This window comes from Medicago sativa, chromosome 1 (genome assembly GCF_051527215.1).
Source record: "Medicago sativa cultivar Bolivia chromosome 1, Bolivia_mono, whole genome shotgun sequence".
NCBI lineage: Eukaryota > Viridiplantae > Streptophyta > Magnoliopsida > Fabales > Fabaceae > Medicago > Medicago sativa.
The window spans coordinates 11,020,347-11,045,561 of NC_140749.1; the positions used below are offsets into that span (position 1 = coordinate 11,020,347).

Here is a 25,215-nt window from a genome sequence, read left to right on the forward strand (position 1 = left end):
GGACCGTGATGGGTTGGACCATTTAGATAAGCCCAATGATAGGTCCCTGCCCTCAGCCGTTTAGCTATTTAAACGTCATCCCATTAGACGGTTAATTATTCTGAACATCACTGTGAAAACCTAGAGCTAGACGGAATGAGGGTAGTTACCCCTCTCATAGTTGTCGGCGTTGTCTACGGTTATCCTTCATCAACCTAATTCAAAGGTACACAATTTCTTGTTCTTTCTTTGTTATTGATGATATGCTATAACTTGTATCTATTGATCTATGGCTAAACACTAAAACTTTCATCAATTGGTATCAGAGCCAATTAGATACATGTTATGGCTAAATCATTCGCATTCGTACCTTCAAAGTCGTATAATTGAAAGCAACCTTGAATGAACCATTATACGATCCTGGTATTTCTTATGCCTTTATTTAAACGATGCTTAATCAGTCACAAATCTCATGTGTTGTGCCCTCAGACTTATTGTTTAATCCCTTTTCATATCAATTAAAGTAAATTAAAATTAATTGATATAGGTATATTGGATCTGAATTTTCTTATTAATGGGTATGCACCAAGCATCGAATCATATACCATGAACTCTAGAATTTTTATTTTTTTTTAGTTTGTGACTTTCGGACTTGCAAAACCCCAAATCTTTGATCAACGATTTCTTTCAAATCGATTGAATGATTCTGAAAATTTTCATAGGGATTCTCTATATCGAATCAAAAAGATCAATTGCCCCTTAAATCGTTGTTTTTTTTGTTGTTGATCGTGCCAAATCGAATCGGGTCAAATCACGGGTTGTCTCGACCCCGAATCAGCCCAACCGGGCGAAGAAGATCCAACACGTGATAACATGCGCGCGTTACTCTTAAAGTTCCATTTTTGTCTTATGCCAAATAATAATAATTATTAGTATTATTCTATTTTGATTATTTTGGCATAAATTTTGGTATTATTTTGACAATTATAAATATTTTATATATTATTATTTAGAGAATAAATTGTAAATTCTAATTATGAATTAAAAATTTGTACGCCTCTTTGTTGTTTATCCGTTAACTATTATCAAAACAACTTATTAAGAATCTAGGCAATCTTTTAAAATATGTATCATCCTTACATCTGAATTCTTATATAAATCATATTGATTTATAATTAGAGTCTCACATATGTTTATTTATAATTGCTTATTCTTTATTGAGGAATATTTTGAGATGACTATATTATAAGATATTCTCGTTAAGTCATCAAAATTTAGTGGCTCTAAGTATAAGGATGAATGTCACACTCTGCGAGGTAAGTTGTTATTTAATTATTTTATCCTCTTGTGACTTATTGCTTATTATTGCACATATGAAGAAATTTAGTTCTTCTTCTCTTTTGTAGTGCAATTATGATATCCTATATAGAAGTGAAATCATTTTTCCAGAATATTCTAAACAGAACTCTGTTGTTATATACTATTTTCTTACTATAATGCTCCATTTTGTATTTATGTTCTTTCTAATTTATAGTGGGAGTATCGATAAAAAATTATTCTAAGAGTTCTTTTCTGGATAAATTAGAAAACTATTTGACACACTTCTATTCCAAATAACAACTTTTGTTATTATACTACTTCATATAAAAGAAATTCTAAAGTCATATTTATGATGTGCTAATTTAAAATATTGTTAAGCACATTTTTCTATCATTTGAATATGACCGAAATTGAGTAAATTAAGAATTGTTTATCCATGATATTATTTTATCATATTCTTTTAGGCATAAACATTATTGATTTGTATAATTGTAATCTCACCTATCGTGGATACAATTATGCAAATTTTGTTAAATAGAGTAGCATTATATTGGTGACAGTCATACCATATTGGTGTGTTGTTATTAATATAATTGTTATTATTCAATGTACCTAAAAAGTTTATACTTATGTCAATTATAATACTCTATCAATGTTTAAATTTTGAGACATAAGAATTGTACATTGTGATGATAAGTTCTTACTTATTATTATCCTTAAAGTCCTTGAATGAGATTACAATAAGTAAGTTACTCTATTAAAAGACATGTAGAAAATTGTATAAATTTTGCAATCCAATATTATTACATTTTGAATTAAATTTCTACCTAAATGTGATTTTTTATATATATAAATATATCAGATTGCTACTATCCCTTTGTTGTGTGAGTGACGGACATACCCTATCAGTGTGACGTTACTTAACATATCATTTTGAAATAATGAAATAGTTGAATATTTTATTAAAATATCTTTCAAACTTTTTGATTCAACTATCATTGTCTATTCTCTATCAAGTGGGAGAATCATTGTTATGTATTGTGTAACGTGATGGACATACCCTGTCGGTATGACATTACTTAACATAATCATCCTTTTGTGGGTAAGATAGTTTAACTATCATTCTCTATCAAGTGGAGAAAATATCATTATTCAACAAGTGAGAAAAATTCTACATGTCAACTAACTATATCTCATAAACAAATATATTTATTTGTTTCATAACTTTAGATATGAAATTATTGTAGAGACTTATATTGAGGATATTAATTATGCTATTGCTATTCTTTAATACTTATGGAAGCTTATGACTATTTTCTCTTATATCCTCATTAATAATAAAATATAAGTCTTGTGTATTTCCGCTGCTTGTAACCTAATGTTTTTTTTCTCTCAAATGTGTGTAAGTATAATTGTAGCATTAGAGTTTTGAGTGAATTACCTAAATTGTGAATATAGTCTCATATCTTATTTTATAATACTAGAGACTTATCTCACTCATATGATGATAAACTTTTTATATAATCATCATACTCTGTCATATTAAGGTTACTATATTTATAAAATTCTTTGGAATTTTAATTGTGAAAAAAGGAGATCTTGTGTTATAAAATTCTTAAATGAAAAATTTACATTCTCCTTAATTGTAAATGCAGAATATGTGGTTAACTACGAAACCCAATTCTTGATAATATCAGCCATTGATAAAATATGTATTTATGGGGTTTCATATTATCTTTGAGTTACCACTTGTGTTAATAATTCTGCTATGCTCATGTGCAAAATATGTGGTTGAGTTCATGAAACTCTATTGGCTAAAATTATATAACCACTTATGTTGATAATCTTGCACTAGTAATTAAGTATCCCACTATTGAATATTACATTATTATAATATTTTTTGTATCAGTGATCACTAATGAGAATCCCACTTACTCTTGTTTATATATATGTGGGATCAGTGGGAGTGTGTACACAACTTTATATATTATGAGCTCAAATGAGAAATCTCACTCTTGTTTATATATATGTGAGATCAAGAGAAATGTGTACACAATATTATTCTCGTTATCGCCATATACTCTTGTACACACTATAAAATATGACATAGCTTAAGAGACTTTAAACTTTAGTCTCATTCTATTATATTGAGATATATATTAAAATTCTATCAATCTCAATGAGCATCATAGTTGGATGCTTAAGTCAATTTTGTTGGAATATGCACAATAACTTCTTGGCATGCAAATATACATTGTGCTTCTGTTTTACCAACATTCCACATTTTTTTGAGGTCATAAATAGTAAGTACAATGTATAATATCAATACTCCTATCGAGTATGATATTGTGTTCTTGTGGTACTTATAATTTGAGATAATCATAAATGTTCTTTTGTTATTAACATTTTAGTGGCCACATTAATCCACATTTTTTCTTTAAACTAAGTGTCTATGTTAATCCAATTTGGGGATTCTTGAATTTCCTATTTTGCTTTTATGGATTTTCATAGTCACATTTTTTATAGGGTTAATTATGTTTCTAGTCCCTATAAAATAGCGACCTTGTAAGTTTAGTCCCTACTTAATTTTAATAGCATTTTTAGTCCCTATAAAAAAAAAATTACTTATAATTTTAGTCCCTGCTAAAACAAAGTTTGATTAATTATCCTTAAACTCTTAAATTTTTGAACGATTTTTTTGAGACAAGATTAGAACATTATGAAAGGTTCGTTTACTAAAATTTAGAATTTTCTGACATGAAATGAATTAAATATGAATTTTTTAAAACGACAAAAGTTAAAGATAAAAAATAATAAAATCTGGATGTAGAAATCAAATTTTGCGATAATTTTTTGCGGACGAACTTTTAGTAATGTTCTAAACATGTCTGCAAAAAATTGTTCAAAAATTTAAGAGTTTAAGCATAAATTAAACAAATTTGAATTGAGTAGGGACTAATACTCAGTGCAGAAAAACAAAATTAGGGACTAAAAATGCTATTAAAATTAAGTAGGGACTAAACTTACAAGGTCGCTATTTTATAGGGACTAGAAACATAATTAACCCTTTTTTATAAAACTTGGATTAATTGAATGTCGTAGAACATTTATTGATTTTGACTATATGTAATTACACTCTCTTAATAGACGATCCCTATAAGTAATTACTATTCTTGTACCTATGTGGATATATGACTTCTGTAATATTGAAAACTCATTGGCAGAACCACTAACCACAGACTTATATATATGAGTATTGTAACTCATAATGATTTGATTAAGTCTATGTTATTTTGGGTTAGTGGGAGTTTGTTATAGCATTTTTAAAATGCTTGGGCTATTCTTTAGTGACACATTCTTTTTAATTCAAACGTGTCACTATAAATTCATCATTTGTTAGAAAAATGAATCTTTGATCTGTATGATTTGTTTTCCCTATCAGATTCAATTTCTGCAGCATTAAAGCTCAATTCTCTTTTGATTGATTAGTGCTTTGACCATACATATAATTTTAAAATTAATTCTTTATGACAAGTGAAATATTATATTCTTTTAGTAATTGAGTATTTTCATCCATGTGGGAGATTGTTGGATTAATTATTTAATTAATCAATTATGGATTGACAATAATCAATTATTATAAGTTAAACTTATAATATATATTATGGTCTATTGTGTTAAGCACTAATTATATGATGAATTTGAGTTATTGGGCTATTGTTACTAAATGGACCGTGATGGGTTGGACCATTTAGATAAGCCCAATGAGAGGTCCCTGCCCTCAGCCGTTTAGCTATTTAAACGTCATCTCATTAAACGGTTAATTATTCTGAACATCAGTGTGAAAACCTAGAGCTAGACGGAATGAGGGTAGTTACCCCTCTCATAGTTGTCAGCGTTGTCTACGGTTATCCTTCATCAACCTAATTCAAAGGTACACAATTTCTTGTTCTTTCTTTGTTATTGATGATATGCTATAACTTGTATCTATTGATCTATGGCTAAACACTAAAACTTTCATCAATCTTTAGAACAAAAATCACCTAAACAATTTTATATATAAAAAAATCAAATTGTTTTTTTTTTTAGGGAAAAAAATCAAAATGTTAAGTTTCATTCTATTGACATTTAACAACAGTGATTAAATAACAATCCAAATTCAATATTTTTGCAGCTTTAAACAACCTAACGGCAAAACTGGGATATACTAAATGTTGAGAAGAAAGGAATGTAAGAACAAATTTGGTTTAACTACATTGTCTCATAATTGAAGCTTTAATGATAACAAAGCTAAGTTATCAGTGTGTTTAAGTGTGTACGATACACATAATAATTAACAAGTAATCACAGTACAATTTAATTGATATAGGATTTTATTGTAACATTCTCTCATAAGCTTACGATCGTCTTAACTGGAATTTTATCGAGCATTGTCTGGAGGATTGTAAGTTTCCTCCTAAGCTTATTCAGGTGATTCACCATTGTATTTCGTCTCCTTCTTACAAAATCATGTGGAATGGGGAGAAAACGGATAGTTTTACTCCTTCAAGAGGTATTAGATAAGGGGACCCTCTATCTCCTTATTTATTTGTCATTTGTATGGATAGACTTTCGCACATTATAGCTGACCAGCTGGAGGCTGAGTACTAGAAACCAATGCGTGCAGGCAGGTATGGTCCCCAAATTTCTCATCTTCTTTTTGCTGACGATCTTCTTCTTTTTGTAGAGGCTTCTATCAAGCAAGCTCATTGTGTTATGCATTGCCTTGACCTCTTTTGCCAAGCTTCGGGCCAAAAGATCAACAATCATAAAACTCAAATTTATTTCTCTAAGAATGTGGATAACCAACTTCGTGAAGAAATCTTACTTCATACTGGTTTTTCTCATGTCAATAATTTGGGTAGATACTTGGGGGCTAATTTAGCTACTGGTAGATCCACTAGAGGTCACTTTAAGCATATTGTCGAGAAAATTCAGAATAAACTTACTGGATGGAAGCAACAATGTTTAAGTCTAGCTAGCAGGGAGAATTACTCTTTCAAAGTCAGTTATTAGCTATATTCCATATTACCATATGCAGTATGCAAAGATCCCCAAAACTATTTGCGATGAAATTGAAAAAATTCAACGTGGATTCCTGTGGGGAGACTCTGATCAGAGGCGAAAACCACATTTGGTTAATTGGGATGTTTGTTGTCGGCCTGAGTCTAATGGTGGTTTGGGGTTTAAGAGACCACGTTATATGAATGAGGCTTTTCTAATGAAAATGATGTGGAACCTCGTTAACAAACCAGATGAGTTGTGGTGTAAAGTCCCTATTAGCAAGTATGGCAGAAGTAATGATCTCATGATTTCTTGTAGCTCTCAGCCTTACGATTCTCCTTTGTGGAAAGCTTTGGCGGGAATCTGGAATGATTTCCAACTCCATGTGTTTTGGCAAATAGGAAATGGTAGACAGACAAATTTATAGATGGACAAATGGGTTCCTAAGGGAGGCGTGCTCCAAACCTCAGCTTCCCAAAACCTTAATGATGCCACTCTTTCTGTGAGGGATGCGGTGACTCCTGAAGGAAATTGGGATTTAATTTTTTTTGCAGGATAATTTGCCAAACACTATTGTGAACCAGGTCCTTGCTTTACCTGCCCCAAATGATGCAGACGGGCCTGATTCCATAGGATGGGGGGGAACTAATACTCACCAGTTTACTATTCAAAGTGCTTATAGGTTGCAACATGGGGATATCCATGCTCTAGAGGGCGATTGGAAATCTTTGTGGGATTGGAAAGGACCACACCGTATACAAACTTTCATCTGGTTGGCAGCTCAGGAGCGCATCCTTACCAACTTTCGGAGAAGCAAGTGGGGAGTGGGTATATCTCCACTTTGTACTAGATGTGGGAGAGATGATGAGACTACCATTCATGTGCTTCGTGACTGTGTCTACGCTACTCAGGTATGGCTCCGTTTGGTTCCGTCTAACTATATAACTGATTTCTTTACTTTTGATTGCAGGAATTGGATTTTTGATAACATCAGTGAGCAGGGTATTGGTTAAAGGTGAGAAAAACACAAGAAGGGGGGTTGAATTGTGTTTTTAAAAATTCTTCGTTTCTCCTAAAAATTGAACGCACTGGTCAGAAGCTAAGTGAGACAGCTTCTGAAGTGATAAACAGAATCTAAATGCGGCGGAATAAAACAGAGAGAAAGAGAAGAAGAAAGACACAAAGCAATTATACTAGTTCCTTCCACAATCCGGAAGTAGTCCAGTCCCCCTTGCACTTCCAAGGAGATTTCACTAGAATGTAATATCTGATTACAATTGCTCAAGCACATAGCAAGAGACTTCCTTTGCTCAAGCACACTTTGCAAGAGTCTTCCTATGCTCAAGAACACAATCAAGAGACTTCTATGCTCAAGCACAACTGCAAGAGACTTCTAAACAAACAAGATTACAAAGAATAATGCTTGAGATTGAACACTTGATATACAATCAGAGGTGCTCACAAAACAAATCAGATACAGACTCTAAGACTTAAGAACTTCTAAGATATGACTTTGAGAAACAGAAATTCTAAGTGAATGCAGAACAATTTCAGCAGAGGTTTGGCACTTGTAAAAATGTTGAGAGTCTTTCGTTCAGCATTACCAAATATCTAAGTCTTCACTCTTTTATATAGAGGTGTGAAAGAGACGTTGTGAAATTGACAACACATATCAAAAGAGTCGTTGTTGAAGCTTGATCTTTCACCAATGATCTTTTGCCTCATTTGGTTGTTGTCCTATGAAGAACCAATTTGAAATCCATTCCCATTGTGAAGGAACATCTTTGCAGGCATAGTTGTTATTCTAGAGCTGTTTTCTTGTCTTGTAGCGTGGACACAAAACAGAGTAGTGGAGAAGGTGGTTGTACAGTTCGTACAAAGTACAATGTCAACGCTTTTTGAAGATAAGCTTCCAAAGCCTTCAAATCTTCACCAAAATGACCGTTGCAAAGTTCCACTAGTCTTCTGCAATGTTTTCGAATCCAATAGACAGCTTTTGAAGTGTTGATCCTTGAATCTTCAGCTTGTGGTGATAATCAGCTTCTGATGAGCTTCAGCTTCTAATGAGGTCGCTTCTGAACTATCCGCTTCTGATGACTATCAGCTTCTGATGACTATCAACTTCTGATGACTTTCAGCTTCTGATGACGTCATCATTCTTCAGGAGCACTTCCCTTCAGATGCACTCTTCAGATGCTTTCAAGCTTCTTTTTCTTGATTCCTTAGCTCTCTTTTTGTTCTTCAGAACCTTTATATGATGTAAATTTTTAACTATGGTCCTGTACACTTGAACAAACATTAGCTAGTCCAATTTACAATTTTTAATACCTTGTTATCATCAAAACTCTTTAAGGTTCATTGTTATACACATTTTGTTCCAATAATGGTAATCATAGTACAAATTGGAAGACAACTTTCATGACCACTTGTTGGTTCATGTGGACGTGGAGAAACAAAGCTATTTTTGAAGACAATTTTCAACAACTGAATAACCCTGTCTTGGTGATCCAAAATTTTGTTCAAAAGATAGACTTGTGTTCAAATCAACGACTTCATTGCAATTTTCCAATGAAGGAGACAATCTACATAGGTTGGAAGAAGCCCCCTGAAGGTTGGATTAAACTCAATAGTGATGGTGCTTGCAAAGGAATTGGAGAATATTCAGATTGTGGTGGCCTCTTTCGCGACACTGAAGGGAGATGGCTAAAAGACTACATTCGAAAGATTGGAGTTTGTGATGCACTTCATGCTGAAATGTGGGGCATGTATCTTGGTTTGGAGATGGCTTGGCGAGAGCACATTCCGCAACTCATTGTTGAAAGTGATTCTAAAATCTTGATTGAGATGGTTACAGAAAACTGCAAGTTTAGTGGCTCAGTTCCCATATTGGTGCAACACATTCGAAAACTCCTGGCTTTGGATTGGCAAGTCTGATTTCATCATACCTGGAGGGAGGGTAATCGATGTGCTGATTGGTTGGCTAACTTTAGCTTTTCTCTAGACTCTTTTAATTGTATCATAATGGAGAATCCGTCCAGTGAGCTCCGTAGACTTCTTTTTGATGACATCTCTGACGCTTTTGTGCCTAGGAATGTTCGGATAGCTTCTTAGTTTTCTTTTGGGCCTTTGGCCCTCTTTTGTACCAAAAAAAAAATATAAAAAAAAGGTAATCTTCCTACAAGCGACTTTGCATAGCTTCGATATAAACTCATAAAACATGGGAAGAATTGAATGTGATTCTCTGTTAACCGTCCAAGCTTTCTCTAACATTAATCTTGTTATATGGAAGCTGCAAAACAAGTGGAATAATTGTCTGCATATTATTAGAAACTATATAATACGAGTTTCTCACATTTATAGGGACTGCAATGTATGTGTTGATCGAATTGCTAATGCTGATTTCTTTGTGCATGACTTAATTTGGTGGGATGTCCTTCCTTGTTGCTCTAGAGAAGTCTTTTTTAGAGATAGATTTGGCTTGTCAAATTATCGTTTTTGTTAACTTTGTTTTGGTGGGTTTGGCTTACGCCTCCGCACACCATCCTTGTATCTTTTCATTATAAATAATAGTTTTGGATGCATTGTTGGTGGTACATTTGGGTGCCAACATAGTGGAAATTTCAATATATTACATTGATACAATAACACTAAGAAAGGGATTAAAAACACTTCTTCTTTTAAAAATAGAATTCTTGAAATGCAAACCAACGTAGGTCGGGACTAAACTTTATTAGTTTGCAATATTAATTTCTATAGCGTATAATTCTTGATATTTTTCATTTTTCTCATGTATTGTTTGTTAACAATATGCGAAAGACATTTAACATCATTACACGGCGGTGATTTTTTTCTCAACGTCATTGTTGTAAGAATTTATATGGTGGCCCCAATAACATGATGTTATGCTTAACAACGTGGTAATCACAAAATTTTATGAAATATTAAAAATGTAAAAAATGCTAGTGTTATTTATTACTTCATCTGGCTCGTTATATGTGTCTCATTTGTATTGTTTTTTTTTTGTTTTAAATTAATTATCACTTTCAAATATCAATTATGTGCATTAATTATTTTTCCATTAATACTCATTTATTTATAATATCTAAGTCCACAAAAATATAATTAATAAAATTATTTTAGTAAATGAAACTCATTTTATCATTAAAATCAAAATAACTCATATTATAAAAATTGTGCACAACTCAAAGTAATTATTTTTATTAGATTAATTAATAAATACAATGATCAAATCAAATTTAAAAATACTTTCATTAATGATTAGATTTTTTATTTAAATATTTATTAACTTCAATGAAAACTTGTTTGATTAAGTTTTTTAAATGATTATTGTCTCTTTAATAACGTCAACGGCCATTTCCACAAGCCAATAGATTCTTTAAAAAAAAATCATAAAAAATCAATTGCATCTCTTTTCACCTCCAAGTTTTCTATATAAATTAGTATAGAATGTACAATTAATACATAGCAAATACAAATAGCAAAAATAAAAACAAAAAGAAGAAGAGAGATATGGGTTTCACAGATAAACAAGAGGCTTTAGTGAATAGCTCATGGGAATCATTTAAACAAAACCCTGGTAATAGTGTTTTGTTCTACACTATGTAAGTTTGATATTTTTTTGAGTGTTTGTGTTTTCACTTTTTGTTAATTGTCAATTTGAAAGAGATGATGTAAATTAAAAAGAATAATTTTGGTTATTTTGATTAAAATAGAATATTGGAGAAAGCCCCTGCAGCAAAGGGCATGTTCTCTTTTCTTAAGGACTCAGCTGGAGTACAGGATAGCCCTAAACTCCAAAGCCATGCTGAAAAAGTTTTTGGAATGGTGAGTGTAATTAAACATAAATTAATAACTATGAATATACTTCTTATTTGTGTTTTATTGTAATGGTTTATACTTATATTTTTTTCTGTTAGGACAAATATATCATTATATATGTAATGCTTCATCCCACTTTTAGTGTCATAACTATCTCAATTACAAATGTTTAAATCACATGTTTCAATATTGCAAATTAGTTCTTCCACAAATCTCGATTGTTATAATAAAATCATGTATTACCTTCTAATTTCTAAGTTCACAATCGTACATATATGGCCGTGCAAATTTGATCTTCCGCAAATCTCGATTTTTTTTTTAAGGAACAAATCTCGATTGTTATAATCAGAAATTGAATTAATATATTTTCTTAATAATATATAATCACATTATAATAATAATAATAATAATAATAACAAATTATATTTTTTCATAGTTTTTATTAACATGGATATTATCAATCATAAGATATTTCTACATTTTGAATTATAGGTGCGCGATTCAGCTGCTCAACTCCGAGCAACAGGAGGAGTAGTTTTGGGAGATGCTACATTGGGTGCAATCCACATTCAGAAAGGAGTTGTTGATCCTCATTTTGCGGTAAATGTTTCAAAGGCTGAGTTCTTAAATTTTTTTACCACTTAATGGTTATTTATTCCCTAACTCAATAAAATAACAATAAATAAGAAACTTCCATTTCATACCACATTTTTATATTATGATAAAAAATAGTGGAATCATAACTAAAAAAAATTATGTAAAATTAAATTTTAAAGATAAAACAATCATATAATAAAACATTATTTGATTAGTCTAAATTGGATAGTTGGTAAAGTGAGAAATAAGCAGTTGATATTGTAACAAATAATTAAATATTTATACAATAAAATAAAGGGTTGATATTGTAATCACCCGTGATTTTTTATTCAATGAAATAAATTATTTTTCGTGAAATATTTTCCATTTTTGTTAACATGCCGATTTTCTAAGTGTTAAATCGTTAATCCAACATTAATGTTTTTGGTGCCTTGTAGGTGGTTAAAGAAGCTCTGCTGAAAACAATAAAGGAAGTATCAGGAGATAAATGGAGCGAAGAATTGAACACTGCTTGGGAAGTAGCCTATGATGCATTGGCAACTGCAATTAAGAAGGCAATGGTTTAAATTTGGGATGATCTATAGTTATTACTCAATTTAATAAATAAAAAATGTATTACTAAAACTTGTTTAACAAGTTTCTATAATAAATGTTGTTGAAATGACTATTAAATATTATTTGAGTTTATGTTACTGCATCTATTCGAAAAAAACTCCCTAATAAAACCTAATTCTAAAGGGGCTCAACATAGTCAAAGAGTATCTTCTCTTATGATTTCTGAAAGGATAAAAAAAAAATAGATGAAAGAAAGTGAGAATAAGGGAATCGCAAGCGAATCCTATCCAAAATGCTTCAATCCAATTTGATCAAAAATGTTTCATTCTTTTTGTCTGTTTGCCTTTGTTTCAAGGCAGAGTCTAGCGTGTGTGAGGGTAAAATGTCTCGCACGGTGCATAAGTTTTTTCGTTTTTTTAGAACTGTTGGACTGTGATTCGCAATGGTCCTAAGAAAGGAAGCCTGTTAGGCGAAATAATACTGCTTATGATAATTATTTGAGGATATTGGTTCCTGGATCTTTGCCTATGAAATTTGGATCTTGTGCGCCTTTGAGACTACTAAGCACAGTTATAAAGCATGTTGCTATGTCCGACACACATCAATGTCTGACACTCAAATGACACGCGTACGACACATTTTGTAAATTCAGACAATTGTCCCATAAAAATGTTTTTCTATTATCTTCGAAATTTGTTGGCTCGTTGTCTGAAATCTGTATGATACTCGTACAACGTGTTAGAAAACTCAGACAAGAGCCCTAAAATAGTTTTTGTTGCTCTGACATACCTTTATCACTCATTGGACACATCTACAATAGTTATATGTTGAAAAAACGTTCATCAACAAGTGATTAAAGAAATACATTTGATTGCAATATTTTTTAGATTTTTCGATAGTAGATATATAACCAAAGGCCAATTATTATAGTATCTTGTTTTCATTTTTTTAAATAAAATAATTTTTTTTTGAACAAGCAAAAATGATATATATTAACACTGACATGCAATCTCTTGATCACAAGGTGTACTAAAGAGACCACGAAGAATATACAAAATCAGCACCTGAATACATATACAAATCAGCCGATACCCAAACAAACAAGCCGGCTCGACCACCGCATAAAATAAACTTAAATAAAATAAATTTCTTAATTTAGATTCTCAAACACACACACACATATCATTGTCGATGTCCAATTTTATTATATTAGAAATTTTGATGTTTGAGTGTCGTGTGAGTGTCAATGTCTTACATTACATAAATTGATTTTCATTACAAAAGAAAAATCGTTTTTTAAATCATTCCAAGGTTTTACAGATTCAGCTCACATTCGAGTTTATAATCTGTAACAAACAACTCTAATTTAGTATTTATTTGGATTTTATAAATTGAGTAATCAAATGGGATTGGAGGCAGCGGTGAAAACAACTGCAAAGTTTCTCAACAAAACAGTGAAACCAATACTGGTAGCTCGTTCAAAACTAGCAAAAGCATGTGAAGGTTTTATTGAACTAGCTGATAAAAGTTCTTATCCGTATTCAGCTATGCCATCTACTAAAGGACTAACTCATGAGGATCACAAACATTTCGTTGAAATATTTTGGGGTGCAATGAGAGCTACATTATATGTTCCAATCATAGAATCGGTTGATGCATATACCTATTTAATGGGACTGTCTTCAATGATTATAGTTTTGTTGGTTACTTAATTCTTTTGAACAAAGTAAAATCAATAATTGTTTAGCCTGATAGGATTATGATTGGAAATGGTTCTACATTTGAGTGTGCTTTGATGAGAATTTTCTTAGAGCACTCGCGAAGCGCGTTACACAGAATAATATTACTTATGAAAATTATTTTAGGATATTTATTCCTGAAGGTTTGCCTTTGAAATATGAACCTAGAGAGCCTTTGAAGTTATGAAGCACGAACATTAAACATGTTGCAATGTTCGGCATGTATCAGTGCCTGACACTCATACAACATATACACATGTCAACACTCGTACCACAAATATCGGAAAATTCAAATAAATGTCCTAAATTTTTTCTTCTTATTTTAGATACTCCTTGGATCGATGTCCCAATTATTATTTTTTTTGTTCCAAAATACCATAAACACTGCCCAATCATATCTACAATAGTTTAAGATGTGTTGATTAAATGTTACTAATCAATAAGGGATTAACAACATAAAGATTGCAACATTTTAATTTTCATTGCTAATCGATATCTACATAAAGGTAAAATATTATAGTACATCATGTTTAAATGTTTTTTTGCTTTATTTAGGTCCACAAACATACACTCGCGCATGCTCGCACACACACTCTCACACATACAAACACATAACACACACACATTTATATATATATTTGATAGATCTTCGTAGATCCTAGTTTATATGCATGCTCATATGATTATTCCATGTTATATTACTTATTATAATCAGATTTTACTATGGTGTCACATTTCATATATTTATACTACATAAAAAGGGAAAACATGAATTTGAGGCGGTGGTTTTTTCACTTCCAACTATACCCATAAACAAATTTTTCTACAAGAATGCTATATTGTTGGTGTTATTCAAAAAGATAAGAATTTACATTATATTTGTAATATGGTTGGTGTCTTTGAAAAATACAAGTATAGTTTGTTACTATAGGAAAGTTCAAGATATCTACAATAATTTTATTCAAAATTTAATTAAAACGATTGTTGTAATTTATACGCATTAACGCAATAAAAAAGAGTGGATAGATGACCCGACTGAACACTAGTTTATAATAATATTTATTCTAATTAGGAAGTAAGCAGTCTTAGTCATACCTTGATCACAATCTTAGATGATAATCCCCTGATTTCTACAATCATAATTGGTCATGTTTGCATACAAGTGTCTCTGTCATGTCAACCGAAGAACCTCAGCCAACATTTTGTTTTACCAGCCATAAGATAATTCCCAAAAGGTTTGTTCAAACAAGGGCCAAACTGATCTATAGAATATAACGTGAACAACATATACTAGTAACATAAGCATCCAGATATTGATAGAATGGTGACTTCCAAGTTGCAACTCCTCTTAACACAAAAATGGAAAACATTACAAACGTTTGGTTTGGAACTCAAAAGGGAAGAGTATCGACAGATAAATTAATGTTCTTAAAGAAATAAATACTTGTTGCCGTATATTAATGAATGCCAGGTTTGGACCCCAACTTTTGCTATCATAGATTGATGAATGACTCTAAATTCAAACTCATGCCACTAAAGAACACAATGATCGCTCTATAGAAGCAAACTTTCGTGGAAGAACAAGTATCAAAATTCCTTAAACTAGGCTTCATTCGCAAGGACAATCATGCTATGTGGTTATCCTTGGACACCCGGCAAATGTATCAGTATCATCTAAGTAATGAAAGACAAGATATAACAAATTTCACCTAAACAACCCCTTCAGTCTGGTCCATCTGGATACTACTGGGATTTAATCACCCTTTTGTGATGGAAACACATGGCAGTCGAAGTGTTTACTGAGCTCCTCCAACGGCAAAAATAAAGTACACAAGAAAGTTGACCTGAGACATAAAGCCAGGTTAGAAAATTATCAGCAAAAAGCAAAATTCCCAATAGAGATATTGATTTTCAGTCACATCTTCTAGATTATGCATGGCTCTAACTAAAAACAAAGGTTAATCACGCCACAACCTCTATAAGGCCACTTTAACTGATGAATTTAACTTCAGTTGCTGCCATCTCCATTGACAAATATCCAAATTTTAGCCAAGGAACTATTTTTGGCATAAAGAACTCCATTTAATTTGCATATGCTAGTGTCTGTTACACAACAGTAGATCGGTGACTACTGCTGTGATGCCTACTAAGAGCATAGGAAAGAACAGCAGACATTTTTGTACAAAACCCTCTGATTCCCATGTGTTTCAAACTGGTCACAACTGCCTCCCTGATCGTACTGAACTCGCAGATGTTCATCTTATGTATTTGGCAATTTCATCTTATTCAAACTTATTCAAACTTGAGACAGCATCTTCTGATGAACTTCTAAACTTATCAAGTTCTTTGGGGTCCTTCAGCAATTCAGAAACTGCTTTGGCTTTCTGAATTATAGATTTCCTACGTGCATGTGCATCATCTCTGACTTCACCATATGTATTTGGCAATTTGTCAGAATAGGGAACAGACGACATCAAGTGGCAAAGTTTTCGAGCCATTTCATTCATACCTTGTTTCTTTAACTCAACATTCAATTTTTGAAATGTAAGATATTGAGGAATAATACCTCTTCTTATCATGTCCTCAAATTCTGCAAAAGCCGCTTCCAACTTGTGCATTTTGCACAGCAAATGAGTTAACATGGTACTCGTAGCCAAGTCCATGTCATATCCTTTATGCCTCATTTCCTTGCTAACTTGAACTGCCAACTCTAACTTCTCCTCTTCACATAACATCTTTAACACAAGATGGTAAGTTAGACGATCCGGGTTATGTCCAGATTCAATCATCTTGGTATACAGGTTCATCCCTTCATCAACTTTTCCGCATCTTGAAAAGTACCTAAAAAAGTAATTATAGGTAGTGGGGATTGGAAGGAAACCTCTACTTATCATCTTTTTAAGAATTTTACTAGCACCTTCAATATCTCCTGCCTTACAAAAACCCTTCACGAGAGAATTGTAAGTTGAAAGAGTAGGACCTATTTGCAAAACATGAAAACGCTCCATCATACCCAAAGCCTCTTTAAATCTCCCAGCTTCTGCCAATGCATCAATGATGGGGTTATATACAATTGCATTTGGTTTAATTCCCTCTTTGGTCATTTCACCAACCATCTCAAGTGCCTTTTCAACACGGCGCATCCGACAGTATCCTTCCACAAGGGTACCATATGTCACAACACTTGGGCTCACATTCTCGTTCTTCATCTCTTCCCAAAGTCTCTCAGCGTGTTTGAGTTTCCTTGCTCGAAACCATCCATTTAACATTATGTTATAAACACGAATTGAAGGAACCCAACCCAGGTCTGTCTCCTTTCTCCTAAGCAAGTATTCTGAAGCTTCCCTTGCAGACCCTTCTTTGCAGAGTGAATCAATTAATATCTCAAATAAACTCATTTCTGACACGGAATCCACAATTGACTTCTTATCTTTTGCAAACTCAAACGTCCTAATAGCAGCCTTGTGCATACCTTCAAAATTTGTAAGTAAATAAAAAAGTTGATTCCTCATAACAAAGCAAGAGAATAGTTGGCAAAAGTGCATCATCACTTGTAAGCAACCAAATTCAAATAGATTATTGAAGGTTTTGAAAAACCTAAATTGCATGGTTTTGTCACCCAACAGTAAATAATGTAACACAATGATTTGTTTTGTTGTTTTTGAGGTGAAAAACAAAATTATTCTCATAATTTAATGTTAAATAATTAATCCAACAAAATTTACGCACCAACTTTAATAAACAAAAATCCAAAAAACATGATTTGCACCAAAATCAACATTAAATATTTTCAAGCTAAATTCACTATTTAAATACTCACTTTCAGTATGGATCTGTTCGGATTCGCTTGATAGAGTTTATCTACTATCATACACAGTCACACACTTGTGAGACATTTTGGGAGAACTTATAAAAATAGCTTTTGATATGTCCACAAGTGTTTCTCAACTCATTTCCATAAACTCTGCAGGATACTACTCATGTCCCTAAATATAGGACGCTCTTGAGTTTTTTCTGTCCCTTTTTTATAAGACTTCTTTCAAATTTCAAAGTGTATTAATTACTATTTTAATAACAACATGCCACAGTTACGGATTATGTTACATCTTTTTCTGCAATATGTAATAAACAAACTTAAGCAAACATTAACTAATTATCTCTTGTAAAGAATAAACTTGTAAAATGATACAAATGGTCAATAAATTGAATGCAGTAACCAATTCAAGGGGTTCTATATTTAGGGACACATGTAGTAGTTCACAAAAACAACTTATGAGTCTGTTTGGCAAAGACACATTTTTGAGCTTATAGTTTATAAGCTCACATGACGAAAAAATACCCGTTATGTAACCGACATTTTCTCATGAGCTTATAACTTACTTTAACTAGCTTATAAACATGTTTTGATAAGCTAACTCAAGTAGCTTATAACTTAAAGCTTATAGCTTATTACATTTTCCCAATTTTACCCCTCTAATCTTAATTGAAAAAAGTTAAATATTAATTAAACATATCTTTTTTAAGTCATTTCATATTAGTTAGCTACTTCAACCATTTATTTTAGCAAACAATACAAATTCAACCAGCTAAGTTGTCCGCTATGAGCAAAAAATTAGCTTATCTAGCTTATTAATTATCCACTATTTATCTTTTTTTACCAAATAGCCATATGAAAAATTCATTTTCTCTTTTGATATAGAAATAACCTATACATAAGCACTTATCAAGTCCTATAACCAAGTTAACAAAATCTTAAGTTCATCTAATCAATATGCAAACTCTAAACCCCAAATCCAAACAGAAACTTCAATTCAAGCAACAAAAATTCGTAAAGTGAAAAACATTGCATTTACCTGCTCTGGCATATCGTCGAATGATGATAGCAAAAGTCCCAACAGAAACCAACTTCACATCATCATCATCATCACTCTCAATCCGATCAAAAACAAGACTCCAAGCATCATCAAACTCCTTCATTTTCGCAAGAGCATTGATTACCGAATCAAACAGAGACGAATCTGGTTTAAACCCGGGCTGATTCTTCGCCCAGAGATAAAGCGAATGAAGTAGCTTCGGGGAGGAAGCGAAATGGTCGAAGATCGCACGGAGGAGAGGGGGAGTAGGTATGATTCCGGTTTGGGTTAGGTTGGTGTGGAGAGATGAACCGGGTGAGATGGATGGGTTGGTGAAGAGAGTTGAAATGAGGGTGAAATGGTTAGGGGAGAAAGTGGGTGTGGAGGATTCGGGTATAGAATTCGGGTTTGGGTTTGGGTTTAGGGTTGGGGTTGGAGTGGGTTTGGATGGGAGGGAGGGCCAGTTGATGAGTGGGTTTCCGGGTTGGGATAACCATGAGGAGAATGGGCGTAGATGGATTGGTTTGAGGGTTGATGAGAAAATTGAACGAAGGGAGAATAGTATACGACGGGGAATGTGCGAATGCATTTGTTGGGTTTTTGGTTGCAGTGACTGAACTGAAGCAGGAGAAGAAATGTGAGTGAGACTGAACAGAAGAAAGGAAAGAAACACAGTTACTTACAGCGGAAGAGGAATACTTCAAAAAAGAAGAACCTACTCAAGATTTTTTGTTTATTTAAAAAAAAAAAAACTAATTTTAAATTTATAAGCAAAAATTAACTTTTTGGTTCATTTTTTAAACGATGTGTGAGGTCTATATTATAGTGAATGAATCTAAAATGCAAAATTTTACTTGAATCTTTCTCCATTCATTAAAATTTCAAAATATCCCCAATAGTGTATTATGTTAGTTAAAAGAATTTTTACTATAAAATGATTCATTTAAATAGTCATATTAGTTTTTCAATATACTTTTTTTGGTTAAATAAGTTTTTTGTCACTATAAATATAACGAATTTTGATTTTAGTCCTTAAAAAAAAAAAATTTGAACAAGCCAAAATGGAATATATTATAATACAAAGGGTGATTCATCTCGCACAAGGTGTGCAAAAGAGAACCACCCACCAAAAGTCACAGATACAAGTCTAGTGCCAATAAAAACACTACTGAAGCAAAATAAATCAAAACAAGCTACAAAATAACACCCATACAAGGTAAAGGGTGACGCCACCAGTCATTGTAACTGTAGGCGAAAGTAGGCATATTCGCCTGTAGCCAAGAAAAAGACATAAGTTTAACTTTGTCTACTAAATGATCCAAAGTGTCGATCTTCTGGTTAAAAATCCTGTTGTTTCTTTCCTTCCAAATAACCCAAACAGTAGCCATCCAAATTACCGTCATAAAAGAGTGAGACAATCGCGGTAAAGGTGATCACTAGCGGACTCTGGAGCAATAAATGAGATGCCTAGCCACTGATAGATACGATGCCAAACCATACCGAAATAAACACAATGAATGAGTAAATGATCCGTGGTCTCGGAAGAACCGCACCCACTAATACAAGAAGTGTCGTCAAGAGGAATGATGCGCCTATGGAAAAGGTTGTTTTTAGTTGGGATTCGGTTGCGGAGAAGACGCCAAGCAAAAACAGAGACCTTAAGCGGAACTTGTTTCTTCCATAAATCGACAGACAGCACACGCTCTGGAGTGAAACTCGGCGCCGTGAGATAAGAGTAAGTGCCCTTAACGGAATAGCCATGAACAGGGTCAAGACGCCACCGCCACCTGTCAATAATATGGTCCTGCAAAACAACATTATGCAACAGAGATGCACATTGGGACACTGACTCCTCCTCCCACGCCAAAAGGCGCCTCCTCCACTCCCAGGCACCACCACCGTCGACCCACCCCCTCCTCTCCATCTGACGCACCGTCACCCATTTATCCACTGCCAAATCAAAAAGGCGAGGAAATTGCACCCGTAAAGGCACGTCCCCCACCCAATTATCTGACCAAAAGTATGTGCTCCCTCCTCCACCTACTACCCTACGCAAATTATCTTCGAACTAACTCCCCTCCCTCACCCCCACACCGCAGTGAATGCTAGAAATCATCCGCCACCACAAAGAGCTATCTCTCCCACCCTCCTTCAGCCGCCCCCTTCCTCCCCGTACCTAGCCTTCAAGACTCGATACCATAAACCCTCCTTATCAACCAGCATACGCCAACACCACTTCCCCAACAGAGAAACATTAAACTCCCTCAACCTTCTCACACCTAATCCACCATCCTCCCTCAATAAACAGACAGAGTCCCAGTCCACCCAAGAAATTTTCCTAAAATCCTCACCACCGCCCCAAAAAAAAAATTAAAATAAAGATTCGATAGAAAAAAAATTAAACCGAATGTTTTCATCCTCACAAAAAAAAATTATTTTGTTTTTGGTCTTTATTGGTCACTTTATGTTCATGTGAATATTAAGATTATAACTCTTTTATGTACAAATTGTATTTATTTTATGTCTGTTTATTATGTTTAACATTTATATATTTATATTATGTTCAAAAAATGTTAAAAACATGTCAAAATTATATTCATTAAGAACCAAAAATTTGGAAGAGGGTGAAAACATCTCATTTTATTTTTAAGGGATTCAAATCAAAATTTGATATATTTATAGAGACGAAAAACTTATTTAATTTTTTTTTTTTTTTTACAAAAGTCTCACGATTAACTTACTTATTTTGATATCAATTTCTATAACTACTTTGTTTTTATTGTTTTTGAATAGAAGAAATATACAATATTCGCCAGTTAACTGACTTCACTTGGAGTTGCAAGAAAAGTTAGAGTTTAGGAACACACACACAACAGAGGGCGCGAAGCAGAAAAGGAAATGGCTTCTATGAACAATATATTCACACCAGTTCCACTCACCGCCGGTAACCGGAATCCAACCATTTATTTTCCCCGGCGGCGACCGAACTCAGTTTGTTTCGTGGCAAATTCGCCTGAATCTCCTTCTCCTCCGGAAATAGAGCTGGAGTTCATTGGGGTATCATTTCAATCATCATTTACATATTATTATTACAATTGTAGTTGAAATGAAAATGCGATGAAATTTGATTGCAGCCAAAACCAGAGGGTGATGGGTCGTTTCCGGTGGATAAAGTGAAAGCAATAAGCGGAGAGAAGCTGATGAGGAGCATCATGTCGGATAACAAGATTGAGCTTTATGCCACGTATGTATGTATCCTACCACATGCTTAATTCCAATCAACCATACATGTACTTTTTCTCTTTTTATTTTATTCTTCTTTTTGTTTTTCATAAAAACTGAAAATTATTTCTTAAATAAATTCGGATAACTTTGCCACTCGCGATTAATCTCTTAAGTTATGAACAAATATTTATGATTAACTTGCAGAAAAAATTAGTGTTTGATATTGTTCTAATTCTAATGATATTGTTCTTTTTGTGCTAAACAAGTCCTTAATAATAGTCATAGTAAAAAATATTATGAATTTCCCAACTCATTGTTATTAATTGAATATTTCTTCTATAAAAAAAAAAGGTTAATATATATATAAATTTTTGTGTGTGTATAAAGAATTTTCTTTGTATATATAAAATTTATTGATTTATTTTAGAGAAAATTTATATTTTAAATATGAACGTTACATTGGTCCGAGTAAAACTGAACTCAAATATCTTAATCAAGGTCTCATATTAGAGTCTCGTGGATGAGAAAATGTGATTGGGAGTAAAGAGCTCATTAAAGATGGTCAGCTAGATTTTTAGATTAATCATCGGCAAAGTAAATCGATACTTCTTACCAATAATTTGGTTAAAAAATGAACATTTCATATTATGGCAATATATATCAGGAACCAAAAGGGTCCGTTTTTGTAGAAGATAGAAAAGGAACAAGTACAGCTAGCTAAAAAGAAGAATAAATTGTATATTGTTATAGCTTTTACAATAAAATTTGAACTGTTACAACAGGGAAAGTTGATGAACTGCGGCGGAGGGGGTAGCTGCGGAACTTGCATAGTCGAGGTATGAATTTTTTTTCTTCTCATACCATTACGAAAAATACTTCCATGACATAGTTTGTGTGCCATTGGTGCCATTGGGGAAATCCTGACCATTGATGTGTGTGGATGTGTGTGGGGATATGTGTGTGATGTGTGTGTGTGTGGGGATATGTGTGTGATGCTATGGCACCAATGGCACACAAGCTAATACATTTTATATAGTAGTTTTTTGTTTACTACAAAGTAATACTTATTATATCTCTAATTGCTGCTGAACTTATAAATTGTTCTGTTGCAGATCATTGAAGGAAAGGATCTTTTAAATGAAAGAACAAATACTGAACTAAAATATCTTAAGAAGGCATGTTCTCTGTCTCTCTCATGTACACACAATATTTGAGAAATGATGATTCGTAAAATGCTTAGCACATTATTGGAATCAATTTTAACACATTGTTTTCAAGGTTCCTAAGCCAATGAGAAGTATTATAATTTCTTTGAAAGTTGTTTGAAAGTATGGACTTCGAATTGAACTCATTTGCAAACCTATATGATATAAGTTTTCTTATTGTCAAATATTAATATATTAGTTGTTATATTAGTATTTCTACTCTTTCATCATGCTTTGCATCACCGTTCTTTAGCTCGTTTAACCTTTAGCTCAAATCAGTTAATATTAACATTTGCTTATCAAAATGTCCCTTTTATAGTGTGAGGGTGATATGATCCTAGATTTTGAAATTAATTAATCTTTTGAGCTTCTGCATTTGTAAACAGAAACCTGAATCTTGGAGGTTGGCTTGTCAAACTATTGTTGGGAACAAAGAAAACTCTGGCAAGGTATCTTTCAAAATAATTGTTCTTTCTACACTACTAGATAAATTTTGAAATACAAAATTATGCTATATCTCATGTTTAGTGTGGAAAATGGGGTGCAAGGAGTGATAGTTACATATAAGTGCAGACCATATACCATGATCATGATTTACTCTTGTCACAGTACACCAAAATTTCTCACGTTACTTGAGAATTGAGGATAGTTTATATAAACCACTCTCCTCAACTCATTACTCATTGAGATGTTTTTCAACTAAGAACAAATTTTGAGGGCTTACACAAATACGGACAATACCTTTGAAAAGTGGTGTCTTAGATTTGAGGTCAGAACATTGAAGCTAGAATAAGGACATACGCCAAATGCGATGGTTGATAGGCCTTTTAGCCCCATAGCCTAAAGGGGACTACTGTTCCGGTACACTTAACTAAGTTTGTTCCCGTGCGGCAGGCTTGAGTTCTAAACAATTTTCAATATATATATGGTTTCATAATCATTTGTGCCATACATCATCAAGCTTCATAATATACTAACTATATGCTGTCAAGTTGATTACAATTTACTGTAAGAAACAGTGACATATCTCTATCCTTATATGAATTAAGTCTGTTTACTTGACCCTTATGATATGATAATTGAAGCATGGAGAAAGTAAAATCCTTGTCTTTTTTACCTAATGCAAACGAAATTTAGTGACTGGGGAATATTCTTCAATTTGTATGGTTATTTACAAAAGAATAAACTAATGATTTATTCTAAAATGATCAAGACTGTTTTTCACAAGTACAATAGTTCAAATGGATTCATTTATATTTTCTATGATGGCTTTTAGGTTGTTGTTCAAAGGATTCCTCAATGGAAGAAGTAATATCAAGCCAAGTAGCATATCCTGGATTTTATACAGTTTGCATCACTAGTTTATGAAAAATCTTGCTTTGATTTAATGCAAGCTTGCTAATATATATCTGTATAATGTATAATTTCCCTTATATGTTTGGTTGTAATGATTGTCACTTGGTGACTATTCTTGACGGTACAAATCTTTGTATGATAGTATAATACAACATGTGCTCTATCCAAATCCAATTCAAGAGCCAAAATAGAGCATGCGCAAAGCACATTGAATTAATTAATGAAATGAAATTTTTAGATGGAAAACAAAAAATGTTTGTTACATATCAAAGACATTTGTAACATTCACTTTACTAGTTTTGAATCTTTTGAAGAGATACAGCAATTATTGTGTTTCATAATCAGATACCATCTAATTATGTTTAGTCCTATCATCAAGTATACTAGAGATGTATTAATGTCTGGCCTTGGAGAGTAGAGCAAAGGGAAGTCCTTTCAGTAAAATATTGCTGATTTTTGTTTTGCATCTTGAATCACTTTTGTTAATGTTTATTCTTTAGCAAG

General features: G+C 32.8%; 4 protein-coding genes across 5 annotated transcripts; 2 read left to right on the plus strand and 2 right to left on the minus strand.

The window, feature by feature from the left end:
• The first annotated feature begins 10,824 nt into the window (after positions 1–10,824).
• On the plus strand, positions 10,825–12,470 carry LOC146952598 (leghemoglobin-3). The gene is made up of 4 exons (XM_085703612.1): positions 10,825–10,964; positions 11,076–11,187; positions 11,674–11,781; positions 12,216–12,470. Exons 1-4 carry the CDS (start codon positions 10,873–10,875, stop codon positions 12,342–12,344), a joined length of 441 nt encoding a protein of 146 aa, XP_085559738.1. The 5' UTR covers positions 10,825–10,872; the 3' UTR covers positions 12,345–12,470.
• Positions 12,471–15,385: 2,915 nt separating this feature from the next.
• On the minus strand, positions 15,386–19,622 carry LOC146952599 (Pentatricopeptide repeat (PPR) superfamily protein). Of its 2 annotated transcripts, XR_015006908.1 has the most exons (3): positions 18,926–19,622; positions 16,047–17,544; positions 15,386–15,916 (listed from the first exon to the last, which is right to left on the minus strand). XR_015006908.1 is itself a non-coding variant. In XM_085703623.1 (2 exons), the coding sequence occupies exons 1-2, from the start codon at positions 19,512–19,514 to the stop codon at positions 16,355–16,357; spliced, it is 1,779 nt and encodes a 592-aa protein (XP_085559749.1). In that variant the 5' UTR covers positions 19,515–19,622; the 3' UTR covers positions 15,386–16,354. The 2 variants fall into 2 exon arrangements, 1 of the variants encoding a protein (XP_085559749.1); XM_085703623.1 differs by having other exon boundaries at positions 15,386–17,544.
• Positions 19,623–20,324: 702 nt separating this feature from the next.
• Positions 20,325–20,849, minus strand: LOC146952600 (uncharacterized). Its single transcript, XM_085739963.1, has one exon. It carries the CDS (start codon positions 20,847–20,849, stop codon positions 20,325–20,327), a length of 525 nt encoding a protein of 174 aa, XP_085596089.1.
• Positions 20,850–21,511: 662 nt separating this feature from the next.
• On the plus strand, positions 21,512–24,899 carry LOC146952601 (2Fe-2S ferredoxin-like superfamily protein). The gene is made up of 6 exons (XM_085703695.1): positions 21,512–21,982; positions 22,060–22,173; positions 22,933–22,986; positions 23,263–23,325; positions 23,742–23,804; positions 24,632–24,899. The coding sequence occupies exons 1-6, from the start codon at positions 21,824–21,826 to the stop codon at positions 24,665–24,667; spliced, it is 489 nt and encodes a 162-aa protein (XP_085559821.1). The 5' UTR covers positions 21,512–21,823; the 3' UTR covers positions 24,668–24,899.
• Positions 24,900–25,215: the final 316 nt, after the last annotated feature.